Source organism: Xenopus tropicalis, chromosome 3, assembly GCF_000004195.4.
Source record: "Xenopus tropicalis strain Nigerian chromosome 3, UCB_Xtro_10.0, whole genome shotgun sequence".
NCBI lineage: Eukaryota > Metazoa > Chordata > Amphibia > Anura > Pipidae > Xenopus > Xenopus tropicalis.
Genome location: NC_030679.2, coordinates 147,388,040 through 147,403,360, shown reverse-complemented (window position 1 = coordinate 147,403,360; position 15,321 = coordinate 147,388,040). Strand labels below are relative to the sequence as shown.

At 56.0% G+C, this 15,321-nt stretch overlaps 1 protein-coding gene across 2 annotated transcripts in view; it reads right to left on the bottom strand.

Moving 5' to 3' along the window:
- eif4e2 (eukaryotic translation initiation factor 4E family member 2) overlaps positions 1-15,321 on the bottom strand; it is a 36,364-nt gene that overhangs the window by 2,714 nt on the left and 18,329 nt on the right. For both annotated transcript variants that reach the window (NM_001016076.1, XM_031897924.1), the window contains 4 exon segments: positions 25-177; positions 288-392; positions 1,792-1,926; positions 2,814-2,889. In NM_001016076.1, coding sequence (NP_001016076.1) covers positions 25-177; positions 288-392; positions 1,792-1,926; positions 2,814-2,882 — 462 coding nt within the window. In that variant the 5' untranslated portion in view covers positions 2,883-2,889.

Below are 15,321 nucleotides of genomic sequence, written 5' to 3'. Positions count from 1 at the left end.
GCTCTCAGAACTCTGCAAACCTACCTGGAAGCGGATTGATACGACCACCCCGCAGATCTCTTCCCCGACCATAAACTGCTCCCCTAACATGGCCAAGATGATGTTCTCCCAGAATCTGGAAGCCAGGCCTTTCCGAAGGCGAATGATCCACTTCCCGCCATTTTTATTGGCTTCGTCCTGCAAACCATCAATTACCGTTACCATTCATTCTGTTTAGGAGAATATAATAGGACTATGGCAGTATTAATGCTGCCTCCATACTATTGGGGTTGCCTAGCGGTACTCACCTCCCACATGGGTTTGATGCCGTCCTTAAAGAGATGGAAGTCACTGTAGCCTGTCAGATCACCAGGACGTACTATGTGGCTGTAGATTCTCCAGAACTGCTCCACCTACAGGACAAAAATAGAAGGAATGCTGGGTATGTATATATAACTTGCATACAGGGGATTGTGAGGATGCAGGCTGAGGGCAGCCAATAAACTCCCTCCCCTAGGGCCAACTAGTCCCCTCGCTATGCTTATTACTGATACAAAGTTATTGTTACCAACAGAGGGAAAAATCAAGTACAAGTACTGTTTTATTATTACAGAGAAAAGGGAATCATTTAACCATGAAATAAACCCAATAGGGCTGTTCTGCCCCAATAAGGGGTAATTATATCTTAGTTGGGATCAAGTACAGGTACTGTTTTATTATTACAGAGAAAAGGGAATCATTTAACCATTAAATAAACCCAATAGGGCTGTTCTGCCCCAATAAGGGGTAATTATATCTTAGTTGGGATCAAGTACAGGTACTGTTTTATTATTACAGAGAAAAGGGAATCATTTAACCATGAAATAAACCCAATAGGGCTGTTCTGCCCCCAATAAGGGGTAATTATATCTTAGTTGGGATCAAGTACAGGTACTGTTTTATTATTACAGAGAAAAGGGAATCATTTAACCATTAAATAAACCCAATAGGGCTGTTCTGCCCCAATAAGGGGTAATTATATATTAGTTGGGATCAAGTACAGGTACTGTTTTATTATTACAGAGAAAAGGGAATCATTTAACCATGAAATAAACCCAATAGGGCTGTTTCTGCCCCAATAAGGGGTAATTATATCTTAGTTGGGATCAAGTACAGGTACTGTTTTATTATTACAGAGAAAAGGGAATCATTTAACCATGAAATAAACCCAATAGGGCTGTTCTGGCCCCAATAAGGGGTAATTATATCTTAGTTGGGATCAAGTACAGGTACTGTTTTATTATTACAGAGAAAAGGGAATCATTTAACCATTAAATAAACCCAATAGGGCTGTTCTGCCCCAATAAGGGGTAATTATATCTTAGTTGGGATCAAGTACAGGTACTGTTTTATTATTACAGAGAAAAGGGAATCATTTAACCATGAAATAAACCCAATAGGGCTGTTCTGCCCCAATAAGGGGTAATTATATCTTAGTTGGGATCAAGTACAGGTACTGTTTTATTATTACAGAGAAAAGGGAATCATTTAACCATTAAATAAACCCAATAGGGCTGTTCTGCCCCCAATAAGGGGTAATTATATCTTAGTTGGGATCAAGTACAGATACTGTTTTATTATTACAGAGAAAAGGGAATCATTTTTAAAAATTAGAATTATTTGCTTATAATGGAGTCTATGAGAGTTGTAATTCGGAACTTTCTGGATAATGGGTTTCCAGATAAGGGATACTTGTATGCAAAAATACAAAAAAAGCTACAAATACTTTCTGGCCCTGCCTAGTAACGCACTCTCCTATACGGGGAAACTCACCGACGCTACGGTGCCAAACTGGCGGATATTCTGTTCATAGTTGTGGGTACTTGCAGGTCTGGATGGGGTTCTCCTAGAGTACCAGAAGGTGTATTTGTACTGGAGCGGGTGTTCCCCCGGGGGCACCATCACCTCCTGCAGCAAAACAGATGCAACAAAATTAAACACACAAAAGCCTTAAGAACTGTATTTGTCACAAACCTCTTCACTTTGTCTTTTAGGGGGAAGACACACAGAGCTACTTAGTAGCAGCTACTTGTCATGGCTACTAAATGCCAGAAAATCCCCTGCCATAGACAATACTGAGAATTGCCTCTGCTAAACCACATGTAGAGACAGTTATCAGTAAATGATCAGCATTGTCTATTTTAGAAGTTGTGACAAGTAGCTGCTACTAGTAGCTCTGTGTGTCTTCACCCTTAAATAGACAGTTTCCAGATTTTAAGACAATACACTAAGGAAACAGAGCACACCAGAATATAGAAAAAAATCTTTATAACATCTTAGCCACAAAAAAACCCACTGCATTCAGCAAAGAACAAACACTGCTTTTAACAGCAAATTATATACATATATATTTATTTATTTTTCTGGGTTGATGTGTCCTTTAAAAAACATTGGGGGCAAATGTAGTTTAATGTTTGTGAATATGGAGATTGTATCCACACCAGTTTGCACCACTTTTACTACAGTGGCGTAATTGCCTATATAGCAGACCCCACTATCGCGGACTGTGGGTTCTGCTGTATTGTAGTCCCCCCTCCCATCCTCTTTTATTTTAAAGAGCATAGCAGGCTGGGAGATTCGGCAGGGCTGGTGAGGGGTGGGGGAGAAGAGGCTGAGGCGCCAGGCTTACTCAAAAGATTTCTTTGCAGGGGGGCCCGGCCAAGTTGCATAACTTGGTCACGCCGGGCCCCCTGTAAATAAATCTTTTGCTCCTCTACACTGTGTAATTAAACGTGTACCGGACGCACAGGGACACACAGAGCCCACACAGGGACGCAGCACGGCCGGGGTCATACCTTGACTTTCTGAGATTTGGTGAAGTCATCTTCTGCGGTTGTGAGGTCTTCCTGTCCAGACAAACCCATTTCCTATCTGTGGAGGAGAAAAGCCATCAGAGAAAGTAACCCGTAACCCTTGGTAACATACTGAAGCGCTAGAGTTTGTCTAACGATGAGCCCACATAAATGTCTATCAACAAAAAAATGGTTAAAAATGGCTGCACCACATCTTCCTATAGAGCCCTACATATAGCGAGCGTAATGTCCTACAGAGTGCTTATGTCTCTCCCCCGGCCTTACCCTAACCCTCCCCCCATACTCACACACTGACACTGCCCCAGCCTTAACCGCTACCCCCCCCATACTCACACCGACACTCCCCAGCCTTACCCTACCCCCGCATACTCACATACCGACACTCCCCAGCCTTACCCTACCCCCCCCCCCATACTCACACCGACACAACCCCAGCCTTACCCTACCCCCCATACTCACATACCGACACTCCCCCAGCCTTACCTCCCACCGCCCCGCCATACTCACACCGACACTCCTCCCAGCCTTACCCTACCCCCCATACTCACACCGACACTCCCGCCAGCCTTACCCTACCCCCCATACTCACACCGACACCCCCCAGGCCTTACCCTACCGCCCATACTCACATATCCCGACACACCCCCAGCCTTACCCTACCCCCCCATACTCACACCGAACAAACACGCCCCAGCCTTACCCTACCCCCGCCATACTCCACAACAGCCGACACACCCCCAGCCTTACCGTACCCTCCCCCATACTCACACACCGACACACCCCCAGCTTAGCCCTACGCCCCGCCATACTTCACACACTGACACACCCCAGCCTTACCCCTACCGCCCATACTCACACACTGACACACCCCAGCCTTACCCTGACCTCCGCTCCCCCATACTCACACACGACACACCACCCAGCCTTACCCCTACCCCCATACTCACACACTGACACACCCCAGCCTTACCCTACCCCCCATACTCACACCACAGCACCCCCAGCGCTTAGCCGCTAGCTACCCTCCCCCATACTCACATCCACGACAACACCCCCAGCCTTACCCTACCCCCCATACTCACACACTGACACCCCAGCCTTAGCCGCTACCCCCCATACTCACACATCTGACACACCCCCAGCCTTACCCTACCCCCCACATACTCACACACTGACACCCCCCAGCCTTACGCTACCCGCCCATAACTCACACACTGACACTACCCCCAGCCTTACCCTACCCCCCATACTCACACACTGACACTGCACCCCAGCCTTACCCTACCCCCCCATACTCACACCTGCACAGCCCCACTGCCTTACCCAGCCTGCCCCCCCCCCCCATACTTCACACTACGACACACCCCAGCCTTACCTCCCCCCCCATACTCACGACACTGACACTACCCCAGCCTTACCCTACCCCCCCATACTCACACAACGGACACTCCCACGCCTTACCCTACCCCCGCCCCCATACTCACACACCGACACTCCCCCAGCCTTACCCTACCCCCCCATACTCACATACCGACACTGCCCAGCCATTACCGCTACCCCCATACTCACTACCGACACTCCCCAGCCTTACCCTACCCACCCCATACTCAGCATGCCGACACTCCCAGCCTTACCTACTACTCCATACTCACACACTGAACAGCTCCGTCCAAGCCTTTACCCTACCCCCCCATAACTCCAGACACATGACACATCCCCCAGCCTTACCGCTAACCCCCCCATACTCACATCACTGACACTCCCCCAGCCTTAACCTACCCTGTGCACACACTGACACTCCCCAGCCTTACCCTACCCCCCCATACTCAGGACACTGACACTGCCCCCAGCCCTTACCTACCCCCTCCACGCTCCTCACCCCCAGCTACTTACCCATATACACACTGACACTCCCCAGCCTTACCGCCTACCCCCCATCTCACAACACTGACACTCCCCCAGCCTTACCCTACCCCCCATACTCACACACTGACGACTACCCCCAGCCTTACCCTACCCTCCCATCTCACACAACACACTGACACTCCCGCCAGCCTTACCGCTCCCCCGCCCATACTCACACAACTGACATCCTCCCCAGCCTACTTACCCTATCCCCCCATACTCCCACACACTGACACTCCCCGCAGCCTTACCTACCCCCCATACTCACACACTGACGACTCCCACCAGCTTACCCTACCCCCCCCATACTCCACACACCGACACATCCCCAGCCCTTACCCGCTACCCCCTATATCTGAGTCACACTGACACTCGCCCCAGCCTTACCGCTACCCCCCCATACTCAACACACTGACCACTCCCCAGCCTTACCCTAACCCCCGCATAAACTACACACCGACACAGCCCCCAGCCTTACCCTACCCCCAATACTCACATACATCGACACTCCCGCCAGCCTTACCCTACCCCCCAACTCGCACTGCACATACACTGACACTCCCCGAGCCTTACCCTACCTCCCCATATCTGCACACCCGACATTTAAGCCCCAGCCTTAGCCTACCCCCCTATAACTCACACAGCCTGACACTGCCCCCTGCCTTGACCCTACCCGCCATACTCACACCCTGACACAACCCCAGCCTTAACCCTACCCGCCCATAGCTTCACGACACTGACACACCCCCAGCCTTACCCCTACCCCACGATAGCCGTCACACACTGACGACACCACCGCCAGCCTTACCTCTACCCCCCCCCATACTCACACACTGACACTCCCCAGCCCTTACCCTACCCCCCCATTACGTCACACACTGACACTCCCCAGCCTTACCCTACCCCCCATACTCACACACTGACACCTGCCCGCCAGCCTTACCCTACCCCCATACTCACACACTGACACTCGCCCCAGCCTTACCTCCTACCGCCATACTCACACACTGAACACCCCCAGCCTTACCTACCCCCCCATACTCAACACACTGTGAACACTGCCCCCAGCCTTACCCTACCCCCCCCCATACTCACACACTGACACTCCCCCAGCCTTACCCTACCCCCCCATACTCAACATACCTGCACTCCCCCAGCCTTACCCTACTACCCCTCCCCGCATAACTCACACATCGTGACACTCCCCAGCGCTTACGCTACCCCCCATACTCACACGAGCTATGACACACTTGAGCACCCTAGCCTTGACCCCTAACCCCCATACTCAGCACACTGACACTCCCCCAGCCTTACCCTACCTCCCCATACTCCACACTGACACATCCCCCCAGCCCTTACCCCTACCCGCCGATGACTCCACACAACTGACACTCCCCGCAGCCTTACTCCTACGCCCCCCGCATATCACAACTGACACACTTAGTCCCCCAGCCTACCCTACCCCCCATACTCACACACCTGACACTCCCCCAGCCTTACCCTACCCCGCCCCATACTCACACACTGACACTCCCAGCCTTACCCTGCCCCGCCATACCACATACCGACAACTGCCCCCAGCCTTACCCTACCCCCCCCATACTCACACACTGACACAACCCCCAGCCGTTACCCCCTACCCCCATACCTCACACACAGTGACACTCCCCCAGCCTTACCTACCCCCCCCATAACTCACAGCACTGACACTGCCCCCAGCCCTTACCCTACCCCCCAACTCACACACACTGACACTCCCGCCAGCTTACCCTACCCCCCCACATACTCACACACTGACACTCGCCCCAGCCTTACCCTACCGCCCCCCCATACTCACACACTGACACTGCCCCCAGCCTTACCCTACGCGCCTCATACTCACACACAGCGTCACTCCCGCCTTACCTACCCCCCCATACTCACACAAGCTGACACTCCCCCAGCTACCCTTCGCATCTCTACGACACACCCTCGCCTTGTACCATAACTCACACAACTGACACTCCGCCATGCCTTACGCCTCCCGCCCATACTCAGCACGACTCGACACTCGCCCCCAGCCTTACCGGCTACCCCCCATACTGCAGCACATCTCGACACTACACCGCCCCTTACCCTAACCCCCCCTCATACTCACAGCTGACACAAACACCAGCCTAGACCCATACCACACCACAACCCAGCCTTACCCTAAATCTCCCCATACTCACACCACTGACACATCCCCAAGCTTACCTAGCCCCCCCATACTCAACACTGACACTCCCGCCAGCCTTCCTACCCCATACTGCACACACGACATCCCCCGATGCCCTACCTCACCCCCCATACCATATCACATACCAGACATCCCCCAGCTTACCCTACCCCCATAGATCTCACACACTGACACTCCCCCAGCTTACCCTACCCCCATACTGCACATACCTGAGCCACTCCCCCCAGCCTTACCTAACCCCCCCCATACTCCACACTGAGCAGCTCCCCCAGCTTCCCTACCCCCCATGACTCACACACTGACACAGCCCCACTTACCCTAGCTAACCCATACTCAGCACACTGACAACTCCCGGCAGCCTTACGCCTAAGCCCCCATAGTCCAGTCACCGACACACCCCCGCAGCCTTACCGCCTACCCCCCCATACACTGCAGCAACACCGACACAGAATTTAACCAGCCTTACCCCTACTCCCCCCGCATACTCACATGTGACACTGACCATTCCCCCCAGCCTTACCCTACCCCCTACGCACACAGACCGGACACACCGCCCAGCCTTACGCCTAAGCTCCCCCCCATCCTCAACACACTCTGACAGCACCCCCGCCCTTACCCTCCCCCTCCGATACTCACACACTGACACTCCCCGAGCCTTTACCCTACCCCCCCCATACTCACAGACACTGAGCACTCCGCCAAGCCCTCCACTACCCCTACTCACATAAGCCGACATCTCCCCAGCCTTACCCTACCCCATACTGCACACACGTACACACCCCCAGCCTTTACCCTACCCCATACTCACCACTGACACTCCCGCCTTACCCTACCCCCCCGCATATCTCACACACTGACACTCCCCAAGCCTTAGCCGCTACCCCCCATACTCAACAACACTGACACTGCCCCAGGCCCTTACCCTAAACCGCCCACCCATGACTCACAGGCACTGACAAATGCCCCGCAGCCTTACCCTACCCCGCCCCATACTCACAGCACTGCACTGGGCTTCTTCCCGCAGCCTTACCCCTACCCCCTCATACTCACACCTGACACTCCCCAGCCTTACCCTACCCCCATAGCTCACCACTGACACTCCCCAGCCTTACGGCTACGCCCCCCCATACTCACAGTGCACTGACACTCCCGCCAGCCTTACGCTGACCCGCCCCATTAACTCACGGAACACCGACACTGACGCCCCGCCTTACCTACCCCCCCCATACTCACACAACTGAACACTCCCCCAGGCTTAACCCTACCGCCCCGCCATACTCACACAGCCGACACACCGCCAGCCTTACCCCTACGCCCCCATACTCACACGGACGACACTTCCCCAAGCCTTACCCTACCCCCCCATAACTCACACACGTGACACTCCCGCCCAGCCCATTACCCTACCCGCGCCATCTCACACACGCGACACACCCCAGCCTTACCGCTTCCCCCACATACTCCAGAATACCGGCACCCCCAGCCTTACTCTACCCCCATAGCTGCACAACTGACACTCCCCCAGCGCTTACCCTACCTCACCGCCATAGCTCACACCACGCGACACAACCCCGGCAGCCTTGACCCTACCCGCCATACTCACACACTGGACACTCCCCAGCGTTACCCTAGCAGCCCCATACTCACGACACTGACGCTCCCCAGGCCTTACCCTACCGCCCCCATATCTGCACACGCTGACACACCCGCGCAGCCTTACGCCTACCGAGCCCCATAATCGACACACTGACACAGAAGCCCCAGGCCTTACCTAACCCCCATACTCAGACACTGACACACCCCGAGCCTTACCTCTAGCCCCATACTCACACACTGACACAAGCCCAGACCTTTACCTAACCGCCCCCCATACTCACATGTCACTGGACACTACCAGCCTTCCACTATCCCCGGCCCCCCATACTCACACAGAGCTTACTGACACTCCGCCCAGCCTCTTACCCTACCCTCCCATACTCACAACACTGACACTCGCCGCAGCCTTACCTACCCCCGCATACTCACACCGACACCCCCAGCCTTACCTATCCCCCATACTCACTACCTTGGACACTCCCCCAGCCTACCTACCCCCCCCCTCTACACCGCCCCCCCAACCATGCCCAGGGATGAACCAGCCCCAGCCTTTTGACGCCACGCCCTGCCCCGCCATATCTCACCGGACCTACGCAGCCGCGCCCGTAGCCGCGTTCCAGCCAAACCCCCCACTACCCCATACTCACAAACGACACTCCCCGCGCTTATCCCTACCCCCCCCCCCCCAACTTCACACCTGACAACTCCCCCACATGGCCTTACCCTAACCCCCGCATACTCACACACGACACTGCCCCCAGCCTTACCCTAACCCCCCCATACTCACAACCGACCTCCAGCTACCTCACCCCCCCACTAGACATCACCCCATGCCTTACCTCCCCCCATACTCACAACTGAAACACTCCCCCAGCCTACCCTACCGCCCCCCATACTCACACACTGACACACCCACCTCCCACCTTCTACGCCATACTACACCCGACCCCAGGCTTACTAACCCCCCTACCACACACTGACACACCCCCACCCCTCTTACCCTACCCCCCATACGTCACACACGTGACACCCAACCCCCAGCCTTACCTCTCCCTACCCCCCCATACTCACACACCGTGAGCACACCCCCCAGCCTTACCCTACCCCCCATACTCCACACCTGACTCACTCCTCCGCCCTTACCTACCCCCCCCCATACTCACACCGACACACCCCCCAGCCTATACCCTACCCCCCATACTCACACACTGCACACCGCTCCAGCCTTACCTACCCCCCCATACTCACACCACTGACACAACCTCCCAGCCTTTACGCCCTACCCCCGCCATATCACACATGGGACAACATCCCCAGCCTTACCCTAACCCCCCCATACTCACCCACTGTACCACACCCCCAGCCTTACCCTACCCCGCCCCCCATACTCACTACCACTGACGACTCCCCCAGCCTTAACCCTACCCCATACTCACAACATGGGACACTTCCACTCCAGCCTTACCCCCTAATTATTTACTCCCCCCCATACTCACACACTGACACACCTCCCCCAGCCTTACCCCAGCTCCCCCGCCCCCCCATTTACTCACACACTGACACACCCCCGCCCTTTACCCTTACCCCCCCCCATTACTCACCAACTACACACCCCCATGCCTTACCCTACCCCCCATTACTCACACAACCGACCACTCCCCAGCCTTACCTGGCATAAACCCCCCCCCCCCCATACTTCACCCCGACACTGTCCCCCAGCCCTTACCCTACCCCCCCCATACTCACAGTACCGACACTCCCATTCCAGCCTTACCCTACCCCCCCACCCCCCCATACTCACATTACACGCGACACCCCCAGCCTACCCCTACCCCCCCATACTCCACATACCGACACTCACCCAGCCATTTACCCTACCCCCTCCCCCCATACCTCCACACTGACATCCCCGCAGGCCTTACCCTACCCCCATACTCACACCACTGACCCACACCCCGCTTCCCTAACCCCATACTCACACAACTGACACTCCCCCAGCCTTCTTACCTTCTACACCCCCAAATAATCTCAACAGCACTGGACACTCCCCCCAGCCTTACCCCTACCCCCCCATACTCACACACTGACACTTCCCCAGCCTTATCCCTATCCCCCCCATTACTCACACCTGGACACTCCCCCAGCCTTACCCATACCCCCCCCATACTCACACACTGACACTCCCCCAGCCTTACGCCTACCCCCCCCCCGCATACTCAACACACTGACCACATCCCAGCCTTACCGTACCCCCCTCATACCTCAACACACTTGACACTCCCCCAGCCTATGTACCCTACCCCCGCATACTTCAACACAACTGACACGATCCCCCAGCCTTATACCCTACCCCTCAATACCTCAACACACCTTGACACTCCCCAGCCTTACCCTAACCCCCATACATTCCACCCACCGGACACTCCCCAGCCTTACCCTACCCCCGCCCCACTATCACGACACTGACACTCCCCAGGCCTTACCGCTACCCCCCGCCATACTCACACACCAGACACACCCCAGCGCTTACCCTACCCCTACTCACAACCTGACACTCGCCCCAGCCTTACCCGTACCCCCCAACTCACACACTGACACTCCCCGCAGCCTTACCCTACCCCCCATACTCACACACCGAGCACACCCCAGCCTTACCCTACCCCACATACTCACCATAACCGACACTCCCCCAGCCTTACCCTACGCCGCCCGCATTACTACACAACTGACACTCCCCCAGCGCTTACCCTACCGCTCCGCCCTTACTCACACACCGACCACACCCAGCCCCTACCCTATCACACACTGACACTCCCCACCACCCTACCCATACTCAGCACACTGACACCAGCCTACACACATTACAACTGACCACCCAGCCATTACCCTACCCCCATACTACACACTGACACACCCCAGCCTTAACCCTACCCCCCCATACTCACACACTGACACTAAATCCCCAGCCTTACCTTACCCCCCATACTCACACACTGGACACTCCCCCAGCCTTACCCTACCCACCCCCACCCCCACCCCCCCCCCCCCCCCCGCCCCATCAACCTCATCCCCATCTCAACACTGGACCTCCCCCAGCCTTACCCTACCGCCCCATACTGCACAACACTGACACTCCCCAGCCTTACCCTACCCCCCCATACTCACACACTGACACTCCCTGCAGCCTGTACCCTTAACCCCCCATACTCAGCACACTAGACACTCCCCAGCCTTACCCACCCCCCATACTCACACGCTCGACACTTCCACCCAGCCATTACCGCTAGCCCCCCAATACTCAATCACCGACACTCCCACGCCTTACCCTACCCCCCCTACTCACACAACTGACAATCCCCCAGCCTTACCCTACCCCCCCATAACTCACACACCGGACACACCCCCAAGCCGTTGACCCATTACCGCCCCATACTCACAGCACTGACACTCCCCCAGCCTCTCCCTTACCCCCCCACATACTTCAACACACTGACACACCCCAGCCTTACCCTACCCCCAATACTCACACACTGACACTCCCCCCAGCCTTACCCTACCCCCCCATACTCACACACTGACGACACCCCACCACACAAGCCCCGCTTACTACCTGACACTCCCCACTTACTACCCATACCCACACTGAACATGTACCCCAGCCTATTACCCATACCCCCCATACTCACACACTGACACTCGCCAGCCTTACCCTACCGCCCCCCATAACTCACAACACTGACACTCCCCCAGCCTTAACCCTACCCCCCCATACTCAACACACTGCAACCCCCCAGCTTACCCTACCCCCTCATACTCACACACTGACACTTCCCAGCCTTACGCCTACCCCCCCCCGCATACTCACACACGACACTCCCCCCAGCCTTCCTACCCCCCCATACTCACCACTGACACTCCTCCCAGCCTCTTACCTGACCCCTACCCCGCCATACTTCACACACTCGACACTCCCCAGCCTATACCCTACCCCCCCACCATACTCACACACTGACACTTCCCCCAGGCTTACCCTACCCCCTCCATACTTCACACACTGACACACCCCCGCCTTACCCTTACCCCCATACTCACACACTGACACTCCCCGCACCTTACCGCTACCCCCCCCATACTCACACACTGACAGCTCCCCAGCCTTACGCCTACCCCCCCATACTCACCACCGGACACTCCCCGCCAAGCCTTACCCTACCACCCACCACATACGCACTGCAGCCTACTCCTACCCTACCACACCACTGACACTCCAAGGCTTACCCCTACCCCCCCATACTCACACACCGAACACCCCCAGCCATTACCCTACCCCCATAACTCACACACTGACACTCCCCAGCGCTTACCCTTACCCCCATACTCAGATCACTGACACTCGCCCCCAGCCCTTACCCCTAACCCCCATACTCACACACGACACACCCCAGCCTTACCCTACCCCCACATACTCACATACACGGACACTCCCCCAGCCTTAGCCCTTACCCCCATACTCACACACTGACAACTCCCCAGCCTACCCACCCCCATACTCACATACCGACACTCCCACGCAGCCTTACCCTAACCCCCCCCATACTCACACACTGATCTCCCCAGCTTACCCTACCCTCATACGTCCATATCCCACCTTACCTACCCGCCCATACTCACAACACTGACACCCCCAGCCTTACCGCTACCCCCCATACTCACACACTGACACTCCGCCAGCCTTACCCTACGCCCCCATACTCACACACCGACACCCCCCAGCCTTACCCTACCCCCCGCCATCTCACAATCACACTGACACTCCCCAGAGGCTTACCCTACCCCTCCCATCTCACACAAGCTCCGACACAAACCCCAGCCTACGCCTACCCCCCATACTCACACACTGGACACTCCCCCACCTTACCCGGCTGATCCCCCCCATAACTCACACACTGACACTCCGCCAAGCCTTGACCGCACCCCCCATACTCCACACACGACAGCCCCAGCGCTTACCCTACCCCACATCAGCGATACTCTACATGACGACACTGGCCCCAGCCTTAACCCTAACCCCCCATGACTCACACATGACACTCCCCCAGCCTTACCCTATTTACCCCATACTCACATACCCGCATGCCCCCCAGCCTTACCTAACCCCCCATACCTCACAACTGACACTCCGCAGCCTTACCCTACCCCATACTCACACACTGACACACCCCCCGCCTTACCCTACCCATACTGCACACTATTTCACTGACACTCCCCAGCCTTCTACCGCCCATACTCAGCACACCGACACAGTCACCCCCATCGAGCCTACCTACCCCCCCATACTCACCACCGACACATACACCCCCGCCTACCCTACCGTCCCCCCATACTCAACACTGACACGAACATCCCAGCCTTACCCTACCAGGCCCCCATACTCACACGACCGACACAAGGACCCCAGCCTTACCCTACCTGCCCCCCCCTACTCACACGCACTGACACATCCCCGCAGCCTTACCCTATGCCCCCCTAACTCACACACTGAAGTCTCCCCGCAGCCTTACCCTCCCCCATACTTCCACACTGAACGACTTGCCCCCAGCCTTACCGCTACGCCCCCATACTCACATACCGGACACTCCCCCAGCTTAACCCTCCACCCCATACTCAGCCACACTGACGTCAGTTACCGCCCAGCCTTTACCCTACCCCCATACTCACACAACTGACATACTCCCCCAGGCCTTACCCCTACCCCCCCCAATACTCACATGAAATCGACTGACACTCCCCAGCCCTTAACGCTCCCCCCATACGTCACACACTGACACTGTGCCCAGCCTACCCTACCACCCCGCCCGCATACTCACACACTGCACTCCCGCCAGCGCTTACGCTACCCCCCGCCCATACTCACTACACTGACGACTCCCGCAGGCCTTACCCTACGCGACTATCATACTCAACACTGACACTTCCCTCCACGCCTTACCTACGCCCCATACGTCACACAACTGACAATCCCCCATCGGCTTACCGCTACCCCCCATACTCACACACTGAGCACTCCAGCCTTACCGCTACCCCGCCCAAGTACTCACACAGACTAGTAACAAGCCGACACTGCCCTCCAGCGCTTACCCTCCCCCCGCCCATAATCACATTGACACTCCCCAGGCTACCCTACCCCACCCATCATCACACACGCCGACACACCCAGCCTTACCCTACCGCCCATACTCCACACTGACACTCCCCCAGCCTTACCCCACCCCCCTACTCACAAACAACTGACACTCCCCCAGCGCTTACCTAAACCCCCGCATACTCACACGTACATCCGACCACCCCAGGCCTTACCGCTACCGCCCACTACTCACATAGCGCGACACTCCCAGCCTTAACCTACCCCCGCATATCACACAGCTGACACGCGCCCCAGCCTTACCTCTACCTCCCCCAGTACTCACGCCACGACACACCCCTAGCCTTACCCTACCTCCCCAATACTGCACACACTGACACTCACCCAGCTTACCCTACCGCCCCATACTCACGACACTGAGCACTCCCAGCTTACCCTACGCCCATACTCACAGCACTGCACAACACCCAGCCTTACCTACCCATAACTCAACACTGACAACATCACCACGCAGCCTGTACCCTACTCCCCATATCTCACAACTGACACACACCCGCCTTACCCTCCCCTACTCACATGTCACTGACAACACCCCAGCGCTTACCCTGCTAGAACCCCCCCCATATACT